Raw genomic sequence first — 22,914 nt, 5'->3', positions numbered from 1 at the left:
GAGACGTTTCCGAAACTCAGCGGCTCGGTCGCCCCCAAAGGGCAGGCGGAACACGCCCACACCGCAGCTCCCTTCCCGAAGCAAGACCGCCGGGCCACGGCCGCCCCCAGGCAGCCCCGCGCCCCGCGCCCCGCACCCCGCACCCGGGGACACAAACAGGCGCCCGGTAGCCGCTAGGGCCGGCGCGGCTCCTTTAAGAGGCTGCGGGCGGCGCTGCCCCCTGGCGGCCGCCCCGCCGCTTCCTCGCCGCCGCGGGCTCAAGCGGTGCGGCCGGGCCAGCGCGGGGCGGCGGCGGGCAGGGGCGGCGAGTGCGCGGGCGCTCGCCGCCGCCCTTCTCGGCGGGCAGCGCGCGGGGACCAGGCCGAGGAGGAAGTGGTGGCGGAGGGGGCGGCTGGTGAGGACCTCGGGCCGGGTCGGGTGGCCGCGTGCGCCCCGCCGGGATCCGAGCGCGCCCGGGGGTTACGGCCCGGCTCGGAATATCAGAGGGCGAGGACCCGGGCGGGAGGAGGAGGGAGGAAGGGCTCGGAGGCCGCGCTTCTGCCGCCGCCTGAGGGCGTGTGGCTCGGGCCCGCGCGGCGGGAGGGCGGGCAGGGCGGGGGCGGTGTCTGCGGAGGCCCGGCTTCCCCTCCTGCGGGCCCTGGCCCCAGCTCCGACTCAGACTCAGGCTCAGCCGTGCACCAACCCCGGCCGGCAGGCCGGGCGGCGCGGCGCTCGCGAGCCGGTGGGCGGGCGGGCGAGCCCGCGAGCGGCGGGGGCGTGGGCGGTGGCAGCTTGGCCCAGCCAGTGGCCTTCTGCGCTGAGCGCCGCTCCCTCCTCCCGGCCGCCCGCCGCGCCCCGCCCCGCCCCGCGCGGCAGGACTGCGCGCCCCAGCTCCGATCCCCGTTCCGCGTCCCCGCCGCCGGGAGGAGGTGCCCACTCGCTCGCGGCGCGCGCCGGCCGCCAGACTCGGCCTGTGGGCGATTTCCTCCGGACCCAGGCTCCCCGCCCGAGGAGGAAGATGCAGACCTTTCTGAAAGGGAAGAGAGTTGGCTACTGGCTGAGCGAGAAGAAAATCAAGAAGCTGAATTTCCAGGCCTTCGCCGAGCTGTGCAGGTAAGGAGGGACGCGGCGCCGGCGCCAGGGGACCCCCGGCCCGAGCCCAGTGAACCCCGGCCCGAGCCCGGTGCAGCCTCATTGGTTGTTTTGGGAGATCCGAGCCAAACGGGAAGAAGCGGCGCGCGGGGAGACTGAGTCCGAGCAGCCAGGTGGCGGTGGCGGCCGCCGGCCGCGTTCCAGGGAAGCGGTGGCCGGTGCGGACGAGGTGGCACGGACTGGGGCGTTCCGGTGCACTGTGACCCGGCTGGGGAGGCCCCCAGGAGCCCAGGGCGCGGTGGGAGTGCTGCTGAAGGTTGCGGAGGGACCTGGGAAATCGGGGCATCCACGCTGTGGGGTAAGGACTTGAGGGTACTTTTGGACCGGAGTGTTTTTCTTCCTTCGTCCCCTTCCCTTTCGTGAAGAAAGGGCACCCACGTTTGTGGACCGTCTACTATGTGCCCCGCGTGTGCTCGGCTCTTGAGGCTGTCATTGCATATCATGAGGTTAAGCCCAGTTGAAGCGAGTAGCAATTCTTGGCATGTATGTGGTGATTTGCTGTCTCATTAGAGCCTCGCAGCAGCCCTGCAAATTGGCCAGGGTGGTGATTCTGGGCCACCTGTCTGAGAAGGGGGACCGATCGGCAGAGGAGCGGGGTACCTCACTTGGGGTCCCGCAGCTAGGGAGTGGCTGATGCGTAGAAAGTGCTGGGTAAATGCCCGTGGTGTGGAGTGGCCTTCTGCCATCTGGGCTGTGTGCCCCTGCTCCCACCATGCTGGTGCTCCTTGGCGGAGTCTCCGGTGTTTAACAGATCACGTTCTTAATAAATTACAGAACTACTGAGTCTTGGGTCAGGTAGGCCTTCCCTTGCTCCACAACTGTAGCTTTGCCTCTAAGAAGCAGTTAAGCCCTTTTCTCAATGCAAGCGTAAGAGAATCTAGCTCTGAAAGCCTTTTGCAAACTCCAGGTGGAAACCTTTTGTGATGCAGCTTGTTAGATTGATTTTTGAAAATGGGCTCTACTTGCATTTTTGTCCCTGTGGGGGCCCCACACATCTTGGAGAATTGAACAGTTGGGTTTCCGTATCCCCTGGTGCTCCTGGGGGCCCGTGGCTGGTCTGAGCTGGCATGCGCAGGTGAGCCTGGCAGCACCTCTGTGTGCCTGATGCCTGTCCCAAGGGCCTGCTGCTCCTTTGCCCCGTGCAAGCCCCTCAGGCGCTCTTCCTGCAGCCAGAGGGGCACAGCTTGTACAGGATAGTGCCTGGTTCTTTATCCCTTGGTCTGGGGATGGGGTTGCCTTCCTTCTCCCAGGCCGGTTTCCCTAGAAGACAGGCTCTTCATGATCATTAGGGCATGCAGAGTGGCCCCAGCAATTCATGAAGAAATCAGGAGGAGCTCGAAGCCAGAGCTTTGCAAATGAGTCTTAGAACCCTTGGAACATTACAAAACGGTACTTGAACATTGTACCGCGGATACACTCACTTGTGGGAAGGGCATTCTAAGACACTGAAGAAATTTGGAGCAGCCCCTTTGGCATGTTCTCGAAGTCCAGTTCTGATGTAAGGCACCGGAGCTCCCCCTGCAGTCATATAAGACTTGGGAAATCCCAGCGAATACCTCGCACCCTTTGTACTGCTGTCTGTATTTATGTCATCTTGTGTCTGCAACTCAAGCTTGAGGCTTGTCATTGGGTTGGCTTGTTTTGCTTGGTAATTAGGAGGCTCTAGCAAAATATTCTTCGCCAAGACTCACAACTAGGTCCTCGTGCTGGACCTGCAGATTGGCTTGACCTTGTAGACATTCTTCCTTTAAAAGGGTGGCAGGTTCAGGGCAAGCTATGCTATCAACGTTCTGGGGAGTAGAGCATTAATTTCTCTGAAAGGGTTGTTGTCTTCAAAGTCTAGTTGCCTTCCTTTGGCCAAAATATTGGCTTCAAAGAAGGCAGAAGGCATCAGGGCCATTCTAGAACCCGAGGAAGCCCACTTTGTGTTTTCACTAGGGAAGCTTTAGATATTTTGTCACTTAAGCCTAAGAAGGAAAAGAAAACACCAAAAAGAGTTTTTCCGTTTCTTCTTTATTACTTTCAGGGCAGTGCCCCCTGGTGGCCACATTTCTATACTGGCTGCAAAATGCTGCAACTGTTGAGCCAGTGACCAGGGAGCCCCGTGAGGTTGTTTTGGTTGGTGTGAGGGCCAATGAGACTTCAGTGGCTGAGAGACAGTGCAAAGGACATTATCATGTTTTCCACATTCAGAATCTGGGGGTGCAGGGCTTCTGTATTGACGACGGGTGATGAATTGTCTATGAATTCCCTAATGACAAAGTCTAAAGGTATTTGAAAATGGCCCTGCTCTGGGCTGGGTGCCGTGTCTCCTGTCTGTAATCCCAGCACTTTGGGAGTCCAAGGTGGGTGGGTCACGAGGTCAGGAGATCGAGACCATCCTGGCTAAAATGGTGAAACCCCATCTCTACTAAAAATACAAAAATTAGCCAGGCATGATGGCAGGCGCCTGTAGTCCCAGCTACTCAGGAGGCTGAGGCGGGAGAATCACTTGAACCCGGGAGGCGGAGGTTGCAGTAAGTTGAGATCGTGCCACTGCACTCTAGCCTGGGTGACAGAGCGAGACTCCATCTCAAAAAAAAAAAAAAAAAATGGCCCTGCTCTTAATGTTTGGGCAAAGAATGACCCGAATGGTCCGACCCGAGGTGGGTTGTTTAGCTGACTGTCCGGCCTTGTAAAAATCTGATCTCAGAGCAGGAAGAGATGTTGGCCATCATCTCATCTAGCCCCTTTGTCTTACAGATGGGGAAACCCATCAAGAGAGGGGGCAGGTTCCGGACTCTTGGTCTTTTCCTTTAACTTCTAGAATGGGTCCAACCTGGCTACCTTGAGACTTGCCTTTCTGATTGGGCATCTCCGACAATAAGGCAGTCCCCCTCATTATCTTTCCAGAGGTCTGGTGGCTGCTATTTAGCCCCCAGGACACATTCCTTGCAAAGCTGAGCCCCTCTGCAAGTGTAACCTTTGTCTTGGGGGGAGGGTTTGGGGGGTAGTGCACGTTGGTGGCAACAGTGGGTGGTGGTTAGAGCCACTTCATGGGAAGTGCCCCACCTGCCGTAGGTAGGGACAGGCGCCAGCCTTTTCAGGTGTGCACTCTGATAGGATGGGGCTCTGCTAGCCAGCAGATGGGCCTTTGAATCCGCTTGTTTGTCAGTGGTACTGTTTGTTCCTGTTGCCATCCTGCTTCTTCCCCTTTCTCTGGGGACACGGCTCTGGTTGTGTTCTCTTGTACCCCTCCCACCTGCCTTCCCTAGCCCAGGAGCAACCTTGTAAGTCTCCCACACCACCCCCTCTTTGTGGCTTTTTTTTTTTTTTTTTTGAGGTGGAGTCTCGCTTTGTCGCCCAGCCTGGAGTGCAGTGGCGCAATCTCGGCTCACTGCAACCTCCGCCTCCTAGGTTTAAGCTATTCTCCTGCCTCAGCCTCCTGAGGAGCTGGGATTACAGGCACGCGCCGCCACGCCTGGCTAATTTTTGTATTTTTAGTGGAGATGGAGTTTTACCATGTTGTCCAGGCTGGTCTCGAACTCCTGACCTCAGGTGATCCGCCTGCCTTGCCCTCCCAGAGTGCTGGGATTACAGCCTTTGTGGCTTTTTCTAGATGCTCAGAAGGGGCTTCAGAGGGGGAGTGAAGAAATTAAAGCTGTTAGTTGGAAATACTGGGTGATATTAATTTAATTTTTAATTTTGTAGTTCTGTACAGTGCCTCACTGGGGAATGCTGGCTGGCCCCAGTTTCCTCAGCTCATGTTTTCTGTGCCTCCTCCTCTCCTCCAGCTTCTCCTCTCTGTTCCATTCTTTCTGTGGCTGAACCTACGTTGCAGGAGGTGGGGGCGGAAGAGGCACATGACTTGGTGAAGCTTTCCATATAAAATTTGGGTGAACCTCATCTGTCTTTACTGTAATAATTGCTGACTTTTAATGAAGTGCTTCCAGGGACCTCATCTCATTTAATCCTTCCAGCAGCCCAGGGATGGAGGGATGAGGGATGGAGGGATGAGGGATGGAGGGATGAGGGATGGAGGGATGAGGAATGAGGGATGAGGACATCCCTCGTTGGGATGGAGGGATGAGGAAACAGAGGCTCTGGGAGTCTACAGGACCTGCACAGCCAGTTAGAGGGCTTTCTTGAGTCCACTCCTGAGGCCTTTGCGCTGAGAATGTGGCTTCCCTTGTTTATTTGCCCAGGTTAGGCTGGGGCTTCCAGGAGGCTACAGAAGCACAAGAATGTCCGTGAGTTTCTCATCCTCCAGAGACTTGGAGGCCAGCTGGGCTGACTCGGCTTGCAAGAAACGTGTTTCTGGAGCAATCTCAGACCTTGGTATCCCACCAGGGACCCTTTTGTCCCAATACCTTAGAAGGGACTGAGGAGTTCATTAATGTTCACGTTTATGAGCACCCTTGGTAGGTAGCCCAGGCCTGCGTCTGCTCTCACGGGTCTGGGAGTTTGGTGTCAACAATAAACTGGCTTGGGAGGCGTGCCAGTGAGAGTGTAGCATGCCACCGGGCCTGTCCCTTCCCCTTGGGCCCTACATTTGTTCCTTTAAAATAGGGCCATCTCCAAGGTCCTTTTCTGCAGGGATGGCTTAGCATTCTGGTCTGGAATTCTTTCGGGAGATACTCTGGGGGGAGGAAGGAGGATCTTTTCCAGGATTAAGTGATGCCGGTCTGTGGGTGGGTATTTTTTATTTGTTTTAATGTCTGGATTTGCCACCATTTCGGGGGTGCAGAGGTGGGAGGAGGTGCTGACTTAGGTTTCCTTTGCAGCAGTGCACAGGGAGTATTCATAACCCAGCCTTGCAAATGAACACTTTCTACCAGCCTCCTGGGGAGCAAACAGAACTTCACATGGGAGGAAGCGTCCGTGTGCACATGGATTGTCTATTGAAGGGACTGCCTTGGTTTCAGGCCTGGCTCCACGACTGACTGCCCATGTGCCTTGTGACCCTTGACACATTCTCTACCCCTCTGTGCCTCACTTTCCTCATCTGTGAGGGTAATAATTTAGCTTAGGGTTGCGAGCATCAAATGAGGGAATTTGCTAAAGGGTCCAGGATAGTGCCTGGAGTTCTGTCAGTGGCGGCGGCCGCTGCTGTCATCGTCCCTGTGGAGTGAGTGTGTGGGTCTCTGCCCACGGATGCCTCTCTATTCAGGGACCTTTGGCCTTTGTAGATTTAGTGTTCTCGGTTCTGGCAGTTTGCAAGTCACCCTGAAGGCCATGATGGCTGAACTGATCATCTTGCAGGGATGTGGGTTTGCGGATTTGAAACCGTTCAGTGGGCATAGCTAAGGAGGGGGCCCAGGCTTGCCTGGTGGCCTTTCAGCACACAGTGGGGTTCTGTTCTCCTTCAGCACATGGCCCATCTGAATATTACAGTCCTCCAGGAGGCGGAGGTGCTGTCCCCACCTATTTTATGGATGGGGAAGCTGAGAAATTTATGTTAAGATGCTACTTGTATTTTTTTAAGTTTGGAGATTGAGAAGAGTTTGTTCTGGATTTCCTGAAAATGCCAAGTCTCCACTAGTAATCTTGTTACTATTACTAGCTAACATTTATTGTTTTCTGTATCTTTTTGAATATTTAAGACATGCACATATTAAAAAAAATTCAGAGGACTTAAAGTATACAATGAAACATCAGCCCCGTTCGCTTCTCATTGCTGAGTTCCAGTTCCCTGGGGCAGTCTGTCTCTATAGGTGTTTATGCACACACAGGGGCGCGTGCACGTGTGTGTCTCTCCATATGTGTTACTGTTGTGCTCTTGCACATTGCATGGGACTGTGTGTCTTGGAGAAACTCCACATCGCTGCTTCATTTGGAGAAAGTTTTGTATCATTGCCTCTTTTTTTTAAAACAGCTGTGTGGTCCAGTTCTTAAAAGGATGGAACATGTTTCTTCCCCTGGTGTTGGTTTCTGCTGGTATGGGCAGCATGACAATACCCCGTCTCCTTGCCTGGGTATACCTTGCTAGATGAGGAGGGCTGGGTCAGAGGGCACAGGCATTTTACTTTTTCATACTTTTTGTGTGTATGTGTGAGACAGAGTGTCCCTCTGTCGCCCAGACTGGAGTGCAGTGGCACCATCTTGGCTCACTGCAACCTCTGCCTCCTGGGTTCAAGTGATTCTCCTGTCTTAGCCTCCCGAGTAGCTGGAACTACAGTCGTGCACCACCACGCCCGGCTAATTTTTGTATTTTTAGTAGAGACTGGGTTTCGCCATCTTGGCCAGGTTGGTTTCGAACTCCTGGCCTCAATTGATCTGCCCACCTCGGCCTCCCAAAGTGCTGGGATTACAGGTGTGAGCCACTATGCCCAGCTTTTTCATACATGTTCTGAAACTGCTCACAAAGAAATTTCACTACGTCAGTCCCGATGACAGTGAATGGGAGAGCCTGTGCTGCACACCCTTCTGTGCTCAGGGCCGGGACAAATCTGTGGGTGAGATGGTCCTCTGGATTCGTATTTTGCTTAGTGAGATAGTGAGATTGAGGAGTTTAGGTTGTTGGGGGCTGACTGCAGGCGTCCAGAAGAGCTGGGTGCACCTGCATGGCAGGGTGGGCGCCAATGTTTCTAACCACCGGGCCATCCTGCCTTTACCGGTTATTTCTCCCATATGGTTTAGCAGGTTTGGGACATTCAGTAAATACCTAGTCAAGTGCCCCATGAGCACAGTTCCTCAACAGTTGGATGTAAATAGGGTTTCAGTTCCCACTCATTTTGAATTCAGCTGGAAAGCTACATTTGAGAGAATACTATGGCACTTCCCTTTTAAAAAGTAACATTCATTTTAGGAAGCAAAGCATTCAGGAGCTGTGCACCTCCTTCTTTCCCTCGCAAAGTCACTGTCTGAAACACCTTCCCCATCCTGCATGAATTGGGCCCAGCCCAGCCTCTCCCATTCTGGTGGCCCTTGGGAAGCCAGTCCAGGTGTGTGTGGCCTTGCTCTGGAGAGGGTGTGGGACTCCCGAGAGCTGGCCCGTGGTCACACAGTGGAAATATGGGAGGGGAACTTGCCTCACTCCAAGCCGAGTGCTCCCCGCTCACCACTGGCCAAAGCCTCCTTGTGAACAGGCCCTTCCTCCCAGCTGCGGCCCATGGTGTGTATTAGAGTGGCCAGGCCATACCTGTGGGGGCCGTTTGAGTCTTTCTGGGGCTTCGTCTTGCTGCTCCAAGCCTGCTCAGAAAGCAGCTGCCCTTGTGGCCTGCATCTCCCCAGCAGAGCCTCATGGGCTGGTTTCTGTAGGCCCATCCTCCGGATGGCCCCTGGGAGTGCTCCTACAGCCATTTTTAGGGTTCGGTGGGGTGGATCTGAGAGTCATGTCAGAGATCCTGTGGAGCCGTGGAGCGTCGAGAATCACTCTCACAAGGGAGTCCTGGACTCCGGACCCCCCTCCGCATACCCCCACCTCTCCAGGCCCTTGAGTGCTGGGAGTGCTGGGTACCCCACCCTGTTAATTGCTCATAGTGTTCCAGGGCACACCTGTGGCAGAGGCCACCTGCAGACTCAGCTGCCCCAGAGGGTGAATCGGGACCCACAGGCCAAAGGCCCTCCCAGACAGCTTCAGGGAGATGTCTTCGTTCCGAACCTCTCATGCCATCAGAATCTTCACTGATACTTAGGCCCCCACCACTGGGCCTGTTCTTTCTCTCTGACTTGCTCATTGTCCTGCTTATTTTAAGTCTGTCTTGTTTTTAAGTAGTTGGTTCCATGAAGGTAGAGATTTTGGCAGCTTTATTTACTGCTGAAACCCCATTGCCTATTCCAGTGCACATAGGAGCTCAAAAAAGAATCTGTTAGTGGCTGGGTGTGATGGCTTACACCTGTAATCCCAGCACTTTGGGAGGCCGAGGCGGGCAGATTGCTTGAGGTCAGGAGTTCAAGACCAGTCTGGGCAACATGGTGAATACCCATCTCTACTAAAAATACAAAAATTAGCAGGGCATGGTGGCAGGTGCTTGTTATCCCAGCTACTTGGGAGGCTGAGGCAGGTGAATTGCTTGAGCTCAGGAGGTGGAGATTGCAGTGAGCTGAGATTGTACCATTGCACTCCAGCCTGGGTGACAGAGCTGGACTCTTTCAAAAAAAAAAAAAAAAAGTATGTTAGTGGATCAATAACTGCCTGGTGGTTTTTGGAAGCCTTTTTCATGTCCCTATGGCTCAGCCAAAGCCACTTGTGACTCTGGAATGCTCTGGGCCAGGAAGGAAACCCCAGGGGTGGGGGAGATGGGGAGGGAGTTAGGTGGTAAGTCCCAGGTTCTGGAGGGGCTTGTGGGCAAGTCCTGAGCACCTGCCCTGGCCAGGCCTGTGCTGGGTGCTGGTCCTTGCCGGCATATACACCTGCGGGAGGTGAAGGCAAACCAGCTCTCAGATGCACTGGAAATGCTGCAAAGTGTGACTAGAACCAGGAAACCTGCAAACAGGAGAGAACTATGGCGCAGTGGCTGCAGCCACTTTAGCACTCTGTGGTCAGAGAAGGCCTCTCTGAGGAGGCGACATTCAGCAAGAGGGGCCTAGAGCTCTCTCCAGGAGCTAAAGGACCCACAGGGTGGACGATGTCCACTGTGTAGAGGCCACACACCCTGGCCTCTACCATAAGCCTTATAAGCCTCTGCCATAAGCCCTGGGTTCCATGTGGATTGGAGGGCAGGCAGCTCTGGGCAGAACTGAGGCCGGTTTCCACCTTAGACAGAGTGGTTCAAGGAGGCGTCGGGGTGTCCTTCTAGAGCCTTGTTTCCTGACAGTGTGACCTTCCTCCCATCCAAGGGAGGCTGCAATTATGCCCTCGGATCCAGGGATAGGAAGACAAAATGCTCCCCACAGGTCTGGTTCAGTTCAGCCTTTGTGTTCAGGAAATGAGCTGCTCTGGGCTGTGGGGTGGTGGTGGATGGGGTGGTGGTGGGTGGGGTGGGAGTGGGTGGGTCAGCTGACCTTTCTCAAGGATCAAGTTAGGCCTCAGGTGCCCAAGGGAGCAGAGGGAAGCCGCGCCTGACGTGTGTGCTCTTTGGCAGTCATCGATCTTCCTCCAAGTTACTTGTTTGCCAAACTTGCCCAACAAAAGAGGCACCAGGGGATGGGCGCGGTGGCTCACGCCTATAATCCCAGCACTTTGGGAGGCTGAGGCGGGCGGATCACCTGAGGTCAGGAGTTCAAGACCAGCTTGGCCAACGTGGCGAAACCCAGTCTCTACTAAAAATACACAAAATCAGCTGGGTGTGGTGACTGGCATCTGTAATCCCAGCTGCTCGGGAGGCTGAGGCAGGAGAAACACTTGAACCCGGGAGGTGGATGTTGCAGTGAGCCGAGATTGCGTCACTGCACTCCAGCCTGGTGAGAGAGCAAGACTCCCTCTCCAAAAAAAAAAAAAAAAAAAAAAAAGCTCCAGGGGCACTGGCAAGAAGAGAGAAGTACACATCCTGAAGTCTCCCTTCCTTGTAAGATGAAGATTCTCCTGGGAAAGGGGCTGGGGAGCTCCTTGTGAAGTACCCTGATGATTTTTATGGGAAACTACTCACTGTCATTTCATGAAGTGTCTCACAAGACCTTACCCCAAAATTGTCTGGTGTGGGGAAGCACCGTGTTAGCCAAGGCTGAAGCAGTGTGTTTCAGACTTCTCCGGGGCAGGGCCCCTCCAGGAGGTGTGCTGGAGCCGGAGGTTCCCAGGCTGGCTCCTGGGTCTCTGTACCCTGAGCTCACTGTGGGAATCTCCAGTCTAGCACCGTTCACCTGAGGCCTCACTGGAGCCCCCTCATGCAGGAGGGAGACGTGGCAGGGGCACCAGGTCGTCAGCCCAGCCCAGTTCTACCTGCTGTTGCTACCTTTTGTGAAATTCCTTCTCAAAAGAAGCCTTTTCAGATTTCTTGCCTCTAGCTGCTGGTTTGCCCAGAGTGTATAGAAAGGAGCTAGTTTTGCACAAGAGACTCATTCCTGGGACCGACCTGGCCAGATAGACACTTGTGGCGTTTTCCTCGGCAGTTTACGCTGCAAACCCATGGACTCCTCAGCAACCATTCTTATTGGCCCAGGGTCACTCTGGGCGCTCTTGGAGCCCAAGCCAGAAACTGGGACTCTAGGCTTGTTCATGTGGCCTGCTGTGCTTTGGCAGGGCTGTGTTGCTTCCTCTCTGCACCCTTGTACATTCATGGCTCATGCCAGATCTCAGAGGATCCTGAGAACCTACCATGCGGATCAGGCACTATTGCAGATGGGATAACTACCCTCCAGGATGGGTGAGGGGTCTCCATTTGCTAGATGATAACCCTGAGACTCAGGGAGAGGCCAGGTGCTGTGAGCGGCACAGCTTGGATTCACCCTCAGGGATGGGTGACTCCTGAAACCATGCTGTTTCCACTCCGCCAGGTTGCCTTTGTCTTCAACACAGCATCCAGCTGCCGTCGATTGGTGTGGTATCCAGTGTCAGGAAAATCAAGGAGTTCTGTTCTTTTTTTTTTTTTTTTGAGATGGAGTTTCGCTATTGTCACCCAGGCCGGAGTGCAAGGTGTGATCTTAGTTCACTGCAGCCTCCACCTCAGCCTCCCCAGTAGCTAGGATTACAGGCACCCGCCATCACACCCAGCGAATTTTTGTAGTTTTAGTGGAGACGGGGTTTCACCGTGTTGGCCAGGCTAGTCTTGAACTCCTTACCTCAGGTGATCTGCTCAACTTGGCCTCACAAAATGCTGGGATTACAAGTGTGAGCCACCGCGCCCAGCCTCAAGGGTTTCTTTTCTGAGCATCCTTTGTGTGCAGTTGTTGGGCCCAGGAGGATAGTGCATGGTGGAGATGGCAGTGAAATTGGAGCATGAGACTTGTCCTGAGCCTCCGCCCTCCCAACTGTAAGGTGGGTGTAGTGCTCCCGCCCTAGGGCCAAATGATAGGATTCCCCCTCCACCCAAGAGGCCACCTCACGTGCTCTCCTACCCGCCCAAGGCAGGGCCTGGGGCCTCTGACACATCTCTGCTGGGAGCTGCCACCCATCTTTTTCTGGGGGATCCTCCAGTGGTCAGCTTGCTGCTTCCTGGGCAGGGCGGGGCATAGTAGATGGGTGCAGAGAGAACACTCCTGTGGCAGTTTCACTTTCATTTCTGCCTCACACCGTGTTTCCATCCAACAGTCAAGGGCTGGGCTGCGGAGGTGAGGAAACATCCGGTCTCCACCCTGGGGTACTTGTCCTAGTGCAGGTTCCCAGGCCTCCCCCTGCCCTGGAATGAATCTGGGGTGGGCCGTGTCATCTTCTTTTTAAAAAACATCCCATTCATTCCTTTATGCACTTACATGCCACATACTTACTGAGTGCCTGCTGCATGCTGGGCACTCCTGGGTTCTGGGGATTGATACAGCAGTGAGCACCACAGTCTCCTGGAGCCCCAGGGTCAGTCTTAGAGAGAGCTTCAGGGCAGTTGTCTCGCCACTGAGAGCTCTTGCCCACAGTGTGCTGAGTCACGTACCTCTCAGAGTTCTGGGCTCGTGAGTTTCTTCTTCTTCTTCTTTTTTTTGGGACGGAGACGGAGTCTTGCTCTGTTGCCCAGGCTGGAGTGCAGTGGCGCGATCTCACTGCAACCTCCGCCTCCCGGATTCAAGCAATTCTCCTGCCTCAGCCTCCTGAGTAGCTGGGATTACAAGCTTGCGCCACCACGCCCGGCTAATTTTTGTATTTTTAGTAGAGACAGGGTTTCACTATGTTGGTCAGGCTGGTCTTGAACTCGTGATCTGCCCGCCTCAGCCTCCCAAAGTGCTGGGATTACAGGCGTGAGCCACCATGCCCGGCCCTATTTTTCTTTTTTCTTTTTTTTAAGAGATAGGGTCTTACTATATTGCCCAGGCTGGTCTCCAACTCCTGTGTTCAAGCGATCCTCCCCGCCTTGGCCTCTTGAGTAGCTGGGACTACAAGTGTGCTACTGCACGCAGCTCATGGGTTTCTTTCTCTGTGAGGAATAGAGTGATGTGGAACTGTTGGCTTCTGTCTGGGTGAAATTTCCTCTTCACTCTGCACCCCCACCCGTCTTACAGATATGGAAATGAAGGCTCAGAAAGAACATGCAGGTCAGGCGCGGTGGCTCATGCCTGTAATCCGAGCACTTTGGGAGGCTGAGGCAGGTGGATCACCTGAGGTCAGGAGTTCAAGATCAGCTTGGCCAACATGGTGAAACTCTATTTTTACTAAAAATACAAAAAATTAGCTGGGCATGGTGGCACGCACCTGTAATCCCAGCTACCCAGGAGGCTGAGGCAGGAGAATTGCTTGAACCCAGGAGGCGGAGATTGCAGTGAGCTGAGATCACACCACTGCACTCCAGCCTGGGTGACAGAACAAGAGTCTGTCTCAAAAAAAAAAAACAAAAAACAAAACAAAGAACATGCAGAGTTAGCCCCAAGTAGTTATAGAGCTAGCAGGTGGGGCAGCTTAGATTGGAACCTGGCCTGTCTGATACTAAAGCTTTTTTTTTCTGTCTTTTTTTGTTGTTGAGACAGAGTCTTTCTCTGTTGCCAGGCTGGAGTACAGTGGCATGATTTTGGCTCACTGCAACCTCTACTTCCCAGGTTCAAGCGATTCTTCTGCCTCAGCCTCCCGAGTAGCTGGGACTACAGGCGTGTGCCACCACACCCAGCTAATTTTTGTATTTTTAGTAGAGATGGGGTTTCACCATATTGGCCAGGATGGTCTCGATCTCTTGACCTTATGATCCGCCCTCCTCGGCCTCCCAAAGTGCTGGGATGACAGGCGTGAGCCACCACTCCCGGACTTCTTTCTGTCTTTTTTGCCGTTGTTGTAGAGACAGGGTTTCACAGTGTTGGCCAGGCTGGTCTGTAACTCCTGAGCTTGATCGATCGCCCGTCTCAGCCTCCCAAAGTGTTGGGATTATAGGCTTGAGCCACTGTGCCTAGCCAGCCTATTTTCTTTTTCTTTTTTGTTAGTCTCGCTCTGTCATCCAGGTTGGAGTGCAGTGGTGTGATCTTGGCTCACTGCAACCTCCACCTCCCAGGTTTAAGTGATTCTCGGACCTCAGCCTCCCAAGTAGCTCGGATTACAGGTGTGTGCCAACACGCCCGGCTAATTTTTGTAGTTTTAGCAGAGACAGGGTTTCGCCATGTTGGCCAGGCTGTTTTTGAACTCCTGACCTCAGGTGATCCATCCACCTCAGCCTCCCGAAGAGTTGGGATTACAGGTATGAGCCACCGCGCCCAGCCCAGCCTATTTTCTTTAAGATTTTAAAGTCCTAACATTCGTCATGGGATCCTTGAAAAGAAAAGGAATTATGGCCTTGCCACCAGAGGCCTTTGCCGCCTCCCTGCAGGAAGGTGTGTCCAGTGGCATTGGGACCGTGTAGGAAGGTGTGTCCAGTGGCATTGGGATCGTGTAGGAAGGTGTGTCCAGTGGCATTGGGATCGTGTAGGAAGGTGTGTCCAGTGGCATTGGGATCGTGTAGGAAGGTGTGTCCAGTGGCATTGGGATCGTGTAGGAAGATGTGTCCAGTGGCATTGGGATCGTGTTGGAGAAAGGTTTTGCTTCCTGCACAGTCAGCTCCCAAGCACCCTTTTTATCACTTTGACCTGGGCGCAGCCAAGCTGTGGCCTTTGCTTGCGGAGATTCGGGTGCCCCATCTTCTCGCTGCTCTGGGGATACCTGAAGCTGTGGAGAGGCCAGTCCAGGCCCCAGCTTCTGACCTTTGTCTACATATCAGGAGGAGCCCTCCTGGTGAGGAATGTGCCTCGTTCTTTTGGGGGAGCTGACAGAGGTGCCTGTAGTGTGGAGGGTTGGGGGCAGGGGAATCTTCCTCCGGAAATGCACGTAAGCCTGCAGAATCACCCTGCCCTGCATTGTTAAGTGGTATAAGGACAGTTAGCTCCAGAAACAGCAGTGGCTCCTGTCTCTGGAGCTCTAGCTTCATGCCTGACATGGTGCTGAGCGCTAACATGTGGCTCTTTGAAGCTGTCAGTCCATATGTGGAGACCGAGGCTCAGAGAGGGTAAGTGACCTTCCCAGGATTTCATAGCTGATCACCCTGGGGGTGGGGTTTAAACATCAGTTTGCGCAGTGGCGTGATCTCAGGTCACTGCAACCTCCGCCTCCTGGATTCAAGCGATTCTCCTGCCTCAGCCTTCCAAGTAGCTGGAGTCACAAGCGCACGCCTCCACGCACAGCTAATTTTTTGTATTTTCAGTAGAGATGGGGTTTCGCCACATTGGCCAGGCTGGTCTTGAACTCCTGACCTCAAATGATCCACCTGGCTTGGCTTCCCAAAGTGCTGGCATTACAGGCATGAACCACCGTGCCCGGCCTCGGCTTCTTACTTAGGTGGATGACTGTGGGTGTGTTTCAGCTCCTCTCTGGGCCTTAATCTCCTTGTCAGTAAGAGGTGACTTTGTGCTCATGCATAGGAGGGCATCAGCACATGCAAACTTCCCTTCTGTGCAGGGCAGACGCCATCTCTGGAAGGCAGAAGGGGGAAAGTGGCCCCTTACTCATCTGTGTCAGAGTAAACCTCCACAGAATCCAGAGGTACAGAGATTCACGATCTTAGAGGAGTAACTTTTGAAAACCTTTGAGCCAGAAGAGGCCTTTGCATATAAGGGTTTGCAGCTCAGAGTGGCTGGCTTTGCAGGGTCACACATGTAGAGCTTTGGGCTGACAGCTTCGCAGCCCAGAAGTACACCTGTGGCCTCCAGGGAACCTCTAGGAGTGTGAAGAGGCGAGGGTGTGTTCTGTTCTGGGCCATCATTGGTCGACCCCATCCTTGGCCAGGATGAGTTATTTTTGTTGTTAGGCCCTGTGGTCTCTCCTAACCTTTCTGGGAATGTGACAGGAACCAATTCTTTGGATTTGGGATGCTCTCCTGGGAAGGATGGGGGAGTGAGTGGGTGCCCCTTCCCTGACGCAGCCATCTGGGACGTGGGCAGTTCTGTGAGTGCTTCTGCATGTGCTTCAGGCTGGGACCCCCTGGACAGTGAGACCTGTGCAGTGGGCCACATGGCTGCAAATCTGTTTCCATTGCTGTGTGCTCCAGTCCTCTCACTCTCAATTAACCAACAGATGTGGCGAGTCATTGGGGTCTCGTCAGCTAATGATCTGAGCAGTAAGTCGATTGTATGGCTGATTCCTAGAGTCACAGGGGTGGGTGGGTTCTGACAGGAGCCTCAGTGCTGAGCGGGTTCGGTAACAAAGGGGATATATTGGTTCCTGAGTCAAATCCTTGGGGCATTCTGGCATTCAGGTGTAGGTAGACTCAGGCGACAGTCCAATAGGGCCTGGTCTGTCTGTCTGTCTGTCTCTCTCTCTCTTTGTCTCTCTCCCTCTCTCTCCCTCCTTTTTCCCCCCGGCCCCCTCCCTGCTTCCCTGGTCTCTTTTACGTTGGCTTCATTCTCAGGCCCATGTGGTGCAAGGCGAGTCCTCACCCTCAATCCTTATTCTCAGCCAGGCACTGTGGCGTTCCTTAGGTGTGTGATCTCATTCGATCTGCATTACAGCCCTGGGAGGATGGTGGTTTTAGCATTCCTGTTTCTCACAGAAGGGCTAAGTAACTTGCCTGGGGTCACACAGCTGGTAGGGGCAGAGCTGAGATTCAGAGCTGGTTGGGTTGGCTCCAGGGTCCCCCATCCCTCACGCTCCAGGTCCACAGGGACGGGGATTCCTTCTGGTGTCCTCTGATTTGTCAGCCTGGGCCACACGCCTGTCTCTGAACCAGTCTCTGGGGCTGGGGAATGCAGCGCCTCATTCCCTTCTACAAGGCCTGAGTGTGGGCAGGGTGGATCCCCAAAAGGATGCTGCGGGGGGACTGTTCCCCAGAGGCAGGGGAGGGATGTTTGGCAGCTGAGGTGGGGGTGGACGTGCTCCCTGGGTCTGGGCTTCAGTGGCTGGCCAGAGTGAGGCTGGGGGCTGCTCTCCCTCAGCTTCCAGCTCTGGACCCGGCTTGCAAAGACCTGGATGGGGCCTGAGGGTTCCCACACGGAGTCCTGGCCTAGGACGTTGTTCCCAAGAAGGGAGTGGAGAGTACCTACCCCCACAAGGTAGGCCCCAGGCTGGCCTACCCCCTGCTGGGCACCTCTGCTTGGGGTTCCAGAATTCTCGGAGGCGGCTGGGTGGGAGTGCTGATGGGAAGCTCCGGAAGGGAGGCTGCTTGGGGCCTCCCTGTGGCTGTGGCTCAATGGGCAGCCCCGAAGCGGCTTCCTGGATCCCACCGTGTGCCTCAGTTAAACCTGAATCTGGCTTATGCCCACGGCCAGCCCGACACGGGCAGATTCTGAGAGTCCTGGCTGCGCCCAGCAGCCAGCTGGGTGGGTGGACATACTGGAGGGCTGATGTCCTGTTTGTGGGCTGGGGTTTTTCGGGGCCTTGGGAAATGCTGCCTGAGTTCCTGGAGAAGGACATCTTCCCTGCTCCACTGTCGCTGTTGCTGTGCAGAACCTTGGTGTTTTGACACTGAAGTAAGTGTTCTGGAGCTAAACAATCTTGTGTTATGTAAACACAATTAGCCTGTTGCTGTTTGACCCTGTCCTGCTTGGGGAGGGTTGAGAAGGTGTCTTTCTGCTGGATCCTGGGAATTCTGAGAGCCTGGAGCAGCTGTGAACTAGTGGCTGGGGGTTGTCGGAGCTGGAGGGGAGTGTTGGTCTGGGGAGGGCCACTCCTGTCCAGGACACTCCGCTCCGAATGTACTAAGCCAGACCCTGGCCCCCCCACAGCTGAGCAGGCCTGGTGGAACTGCGGGGAGGACATGCTGGACTATTTCCACCCGGAAGGGGAGAGGAAATGAACGGTGAGTGGCTGGTGGCCACAAACCCAGGATGTTCCATACATCAGGGCCCCAGTTCTGATGGCCCCGGGCAAAGGGGCTGGGCTGGAGGTTGGGAGAAGTGCAGGGTGACAGGCCCTGGTTAGAGTATGCGTCGCTTATGGTTCCTTTCTGAAACAAATGGGGCAGGTGAGGGCAAGGCCTGCTCAGAGCCCCTTGCCCCAGGCCTGCTTACCTGCTGTGGGCGCTTCTGCTTGGTGTTCCAGAATTCTCAGAGGCGGCTGCATGGGAGTGCTGGAGGGAAGCTCGGGAAGGGAAGCCGCTCTGCCCTGCCTTGGTTGTGGCCGTGTGGACAGCCCTGAAGTAGCTTCATGGGCCTTTCAGTGCTGCACAAGGTTGCAGAAGCTGGGACCAGCGCTCAGACCCCTGCTCTGCCGCTGAGCTGTGCGGCCCTGCACCATGGTCTCTATTTGAGGGCCCTCAGCTCAAAGGCTCTAGAAATGAGTCTGGGACCCATTGCTTCTGGTTTAGCTGGTGGGGCTGGTGGACCTGTCAGGTTGGACAATGAAAACCTCAGGGAAGCACTTCAGTTAGGTCTGTTAGGTTACACTGTGAGGAGGGGTCGCTGCCGTTTATTCGCTGGTGGAAACAGAAACCAAGTTCAAGAAGTTGATGAGTTGACCCATGAAATGCCATGCAGTTTCTTGGGGAAGGTCATAACTGACTTGTGAATAGCACTAAAAAAAATTTTGTTTAAAAGTACTACTGGCTGGGTATGGTGGCTCACGCCTGTAATCCCAGCATTTGCGGAGGCCAAGGCAATAAGATCGCTTGCGCCCAGGAATTCAAGACCAGTGTGGGCAACATGGTGAGATGCAGGTCTCTTTTTCTTTTTTTTTTTGTTTTGAGATCTAGATCTCTTAAAAAAAAAAAAATTAGTAGGGTATGGTGATGCGTGCCTCTGGTCCCAGCTACATGGGAGGCTGAGGTAGGAGGATCAGTGGGAGGCTGCAGTGAGCAGTGATTGTGCCACTGTAATCCAGCCTGGACAGCAGAGTGAGGCCCTATTCCCCCCCCCCCAAAAAAAAGTACTACTGTACATGATCAAAAATCATATTAAGTGTGGCATGCCTGTAGTCTCAGCTGCTTGGAAGGCTGAGACGGGAGGATTGCTTGAGCTCAGGAGTTTGAGGCCAGCCTAGGCAACATGGCGAAACCCTATGTTTAAAACAAAAAAAATCCCCAAAACCAAATTATATCAAGGGCATATAGTGCAAAGTGAGTCTCCATCACACTGAACTCCTAGTCCCCAGAGGCAGCCGTGTTGCCACCTTCTTGTGTGTTTTCTCGGACATGTGCTGTTTACAAGCAGACAGGTATGAAGACAGATGTGTGCAGGCACACACATGACGGCCCCCCCCCCACACTTCACTTATTTTCATTTAATAAAGTTTGTAGATGATTCTATACCTACATTGACTTTGAACCGTCAGTGTTCGGAAAATAATATGTGCATATAACTTGACTTTTCTGTTCTAGTACAACCCGTGGCTCGAAAAAGAGCCCTTGTCAGTCATTTCTTGGAGTTCTTGGCCTGCCCAGGGCTTGTGCTTTCTTTCTCCTTCTCTGGGTCAGCTTGGGCTGCTGTAACAAATATCACACACTGCAGACATTTATTTCTCACAGGTCCGGAGCCTGGAAGTCCAAGATCAACGTGCCAGTAGATTTGGCTTCTGGTGAGGGCTCTCTACTTGGCTTGCAAACAGCTGCCCTCTCACTGTGCTGACATAACGGGAGGAGAGACAGCATGCTCTGATCTCTTCCTAGGAGAGCACTAAATGCACCTTGGGTACCCCACCCTTGTGACTTACCTAACCCTAATTACCTCCCAGAGGCCCCAACTCCTAGTATCATCACACTGGGGATTAGGGTTTCAACCTCTGAATATTGTGAGGACACAAACGTTTAGTCCATGGCATCCCTCCTGGCAGTGCAGAGGTTGTGTGGCACAAGTCACTGTCCCCCCAGGGCTAGGCTGGGAGGGGCTTCATTCAGCATGTGCTGGTCCCCTACCTCCTGCCCCCCGGGCATGTGGCCCCAGGACGGTTGCTGTCCAGGAAGGAGGCCATCAGGCATGCTGGCCTGAGTCATCTTCCAGGCTTCTGAGCCCAGCCTGGCACCCAGGGCAGGTGGCTGAGCTTGGGCAGGTGGGGACCTCCCTTTCCTCAGCTGAAAATGGGGGTATCTGTGCCCAGTTTTGGGGTGGGTTGGGGGATCAGAAGGGATGCAGACTGAATTGATAGAGGTGGTTTCTAGCAGATAATGGCTAGTCTGATTACAATTTATGCTCTTTTCAAAACTTTTTTTTTTTTTTTTCTGGCTAAAGATGCATTTTAGAGGTGGTCCTCATCTCTTATTTCAAAACTGGTCTAAGAGAGGGGCTGCTGGTGTGGACTCTTATGCTAGGGAGGACTGATCTTGGTTGATACCCTCTCACCTGGTACTCTTCCCTGCCTTGAGGCCAGCTGGGGCAGGGAACTGGGGCCTGCCGCGGGCTGGTGAGGGTCCTCTCCACAGCCCAGTCAAGTCTGGATTTCCTTAGCTACCTCCTGTGGCTTCTAGCAAAATCTACCCTCCCCAAGTCCCACATGCTTTTGGGAGGGGACCCCCACCAGCCAGCCCTTGACTCACGTTGAGCCCCAGCTGAAGGAAATGAAAGGGTGTCATCCTTTTCCCGAATTTTTGTTCTCTCTTTTTTTTTTTTTTTTTTTTGAGATGGACTTTCGCTCTGTCGCCCAGGCTGGAGTGCAGTGGTGTGATCTCGGCTCACTGCAACCTCTGCCTTCTGGGTTCAAGCAATTCTCCTGCCTCAGCCTCCTGAGTAGCTGGGAGTACAGGTGCATGCCACCACGCCTGGCTAATTTTTGTATTTTTATTAGAGACAGGGTTTTACCATATTGGCCAGGCTGGTCTTGAACTCCTGACCTTGTGATCCGCCCTCCTAGGCGTCCCTAAGTTCTGGGATTACAGGTGTGAGCCACCGCGCCCAGCCTGGTCCTCTCTTAAGACAATTTAACATCATGAAATAAAAATTTCAAGAGACAAATCATCCCTCTACCCTCCATCCATTTCCTTTTTGTATATTCTCTTCCCTTTTTGTATCTAACACTCACAGAGTTGAAATCCTTGTATATGGAGCATTTTGATTTCTTTCTGCACCCATTGTAGTGTAAACAAATTCCATGTTTATACAGTCTTTAGACTTCCTTTTTCAATTTAATGCTTTATTATGAAAATAATACATATACATAAACATGCTTATAATAAAATAAGCATCTCCCTCCCCCTTAATACCAAGTGTTAACCATTATTAACTTATGGCTGCTCTTGTTTTATTTATTTCCCTATTATTATTATTATTATTATTTGAGACAGGGTCTTGCTCTGTCATCCAGGCTGGAGTGCAGTGGTGCAGTCACGGCTTACTCCTGGGCTTACCTCCTGGGCTTACTCCAGCCTCAGCCTCTTGGGCTTTTGATTGATCCTCCCACCTTAGCCTCCTGAGTAGCTGGGACTACAGGTGCACACCATGAGGCTGGCTAATTTTTATATTTTTTGTAAAGATGAGGTCTCACTATGTTATCTAGGCTGGTCTGGAACTCCTGGGCTCAAGTGATCCTCCCACTTCAGCCTCCCAAAATGCTGGGATTATAGGGATGAGCCACCTTGCCAGGCCTGCCCCATTTTATTACTATTGTTTTTCAAGACAGGGTCTCACTCTGCTGCCCAAGCTGGAGTGCAGTGGAGTGATCATGGCTAACTGCAGCTTCGATCTTCTGGACTCAGACGATCCTCCTGCCTCAGCATCCCAAATAGCTGGGACTACAGGCACGCGCTACCATGCCCAGCTAATATTTGTAGATTTTATAGAGACTGGGTTTTGCCGTGTTGCCCAGGCTGGTCTTGAACTCCTGGGCTCAAGCTATCTGCCCGCCTTGGCCTCCCAAAGTGCTGGGATTAACAATTAAGCATGAGCCACCATGTCTGGACCCCATATTGTTTTAAAGCAAGTCTCAAACAAATCTCAAACATATAATTTCATATAAAACAACTTTAGTGTGGGGGGCCAGGCATGGTGACTCACGCCTTTAATCCCAGCACTTTGGGAGGCTGAGGTGGGTAGATCACCCGAGGTCAGGAGTGCAAGACCAGCCTGGCCAATATGGTGAAACCCTGTCTCTACTAAAAATACAAAAATTAGCTGGGCACGGTGGTGCGCAACTGTAATCCCAGCTATTTGGGAGGCTGAGGCACGAGACTCGGTTAAACGCGGGAGGCAGAGGTTGCAGTGGGCTAAGATCACGCCATTGCACTCCAGCTTAGGCGACAGAGCAAAACTCTGTCTCAAAAAAAAAAAAAAAAAAAGAAATAACTTTATGTGATCTTTAAAAGCTAAGGACTTAAAAAAAAAGTACAATAGACAGTGATCATTTTAAATTACTACAGAATAGATCTACTGAATGTCTATGCTTGTGATTTATTGCGCTGTAATCTTTTTTTTTTTTTTGAGACACGGTCTTGCTCTGTTACCCAGGCAGGAGTGCAGTGGTGCAGTCATAGCTTACTGCCCCCTTGAACTCCTGGGCTCAAGCAAGCCTCCTGTTTCAGCCTCCTGAGTAACTGGGACCTTAGGCATGTGCTACCACACTTGGCTAATTTTTTTTTTTTTTTTTTGAGACGGAGTCTTGCTCTGTCTCCCAGGCTGGAGTACAGTGGCGTAATCTTGGCTCACTGCAACCTCCGCCTGCTGGGTTCAAGCAATTCTCCTGCCTCAGCCTCCTGAGTAGCTGGAACTACGGGCATGTGCCACCATGCCCGGCTAAATTTTTGTATTTTTAGTAGGGACCGGGTTTCACCATATTGGCCAGGTTGGTCTTGAGCCCGACCTTGTGATCTGCCTGCCTCGGCCTCCCAAAGTGCTGGGATTACAAGCGTGAGCCACTGCACCTGGCCTTTTTTTTTTTTTTTTTTTGAGATAGAATCTCGCTCTGTCATCCATGCT

The 22,914-nt window shown here is 53.4% G+C and overlaps 1 protein-coding gene across 1 annotated transcript in view; it reads left to right on the top strand.

Moving 5' to 3' along the window:
• The first annotated feature begins 239 nt into the window (after nucleotides 1-239).
• Nucleotides 240-22,914, top strand: part of ITPK1 (inositol-tetrakisphosphate 1-kinase) — a 179,510-nt gene continuing 156,835 nt past the window's right edge. The window contains exons 1-2 of the mRNA XM_054447431.2: nucleotides 240-394; nucleotides 856-1,092. Coding sequence (XP_054303406.1) covers nucleotides 998-1,092 — 95 coding nt within the window. The 5' untranslated portion in view covers nucleotides 240-394; nucleotides 856-997. The remainder of the gene's footprint in view (nucleotides 395-855; nucleotides 1,093-22,914) is intronic.

Source organism: Pongo pygmaeus, chromosome 15 (genome assembly GCF_028885625.2).
Source record: "Pongo pygmaeus isolate AG05252 chromosome 15, NHGRI_mPonPyg2-v2.0_pri, whole genome shotgun sequence".
NCBI lineage: Eukaryota > Metazoa > Chordata > Mammalia > Primates > Hominidae > Pongo > Pongo pygmaeus.
Note: the sequence above shows the minus strand (reverse complement) of the source record. Positions and strands in the feature narration are given on the sequence as shown.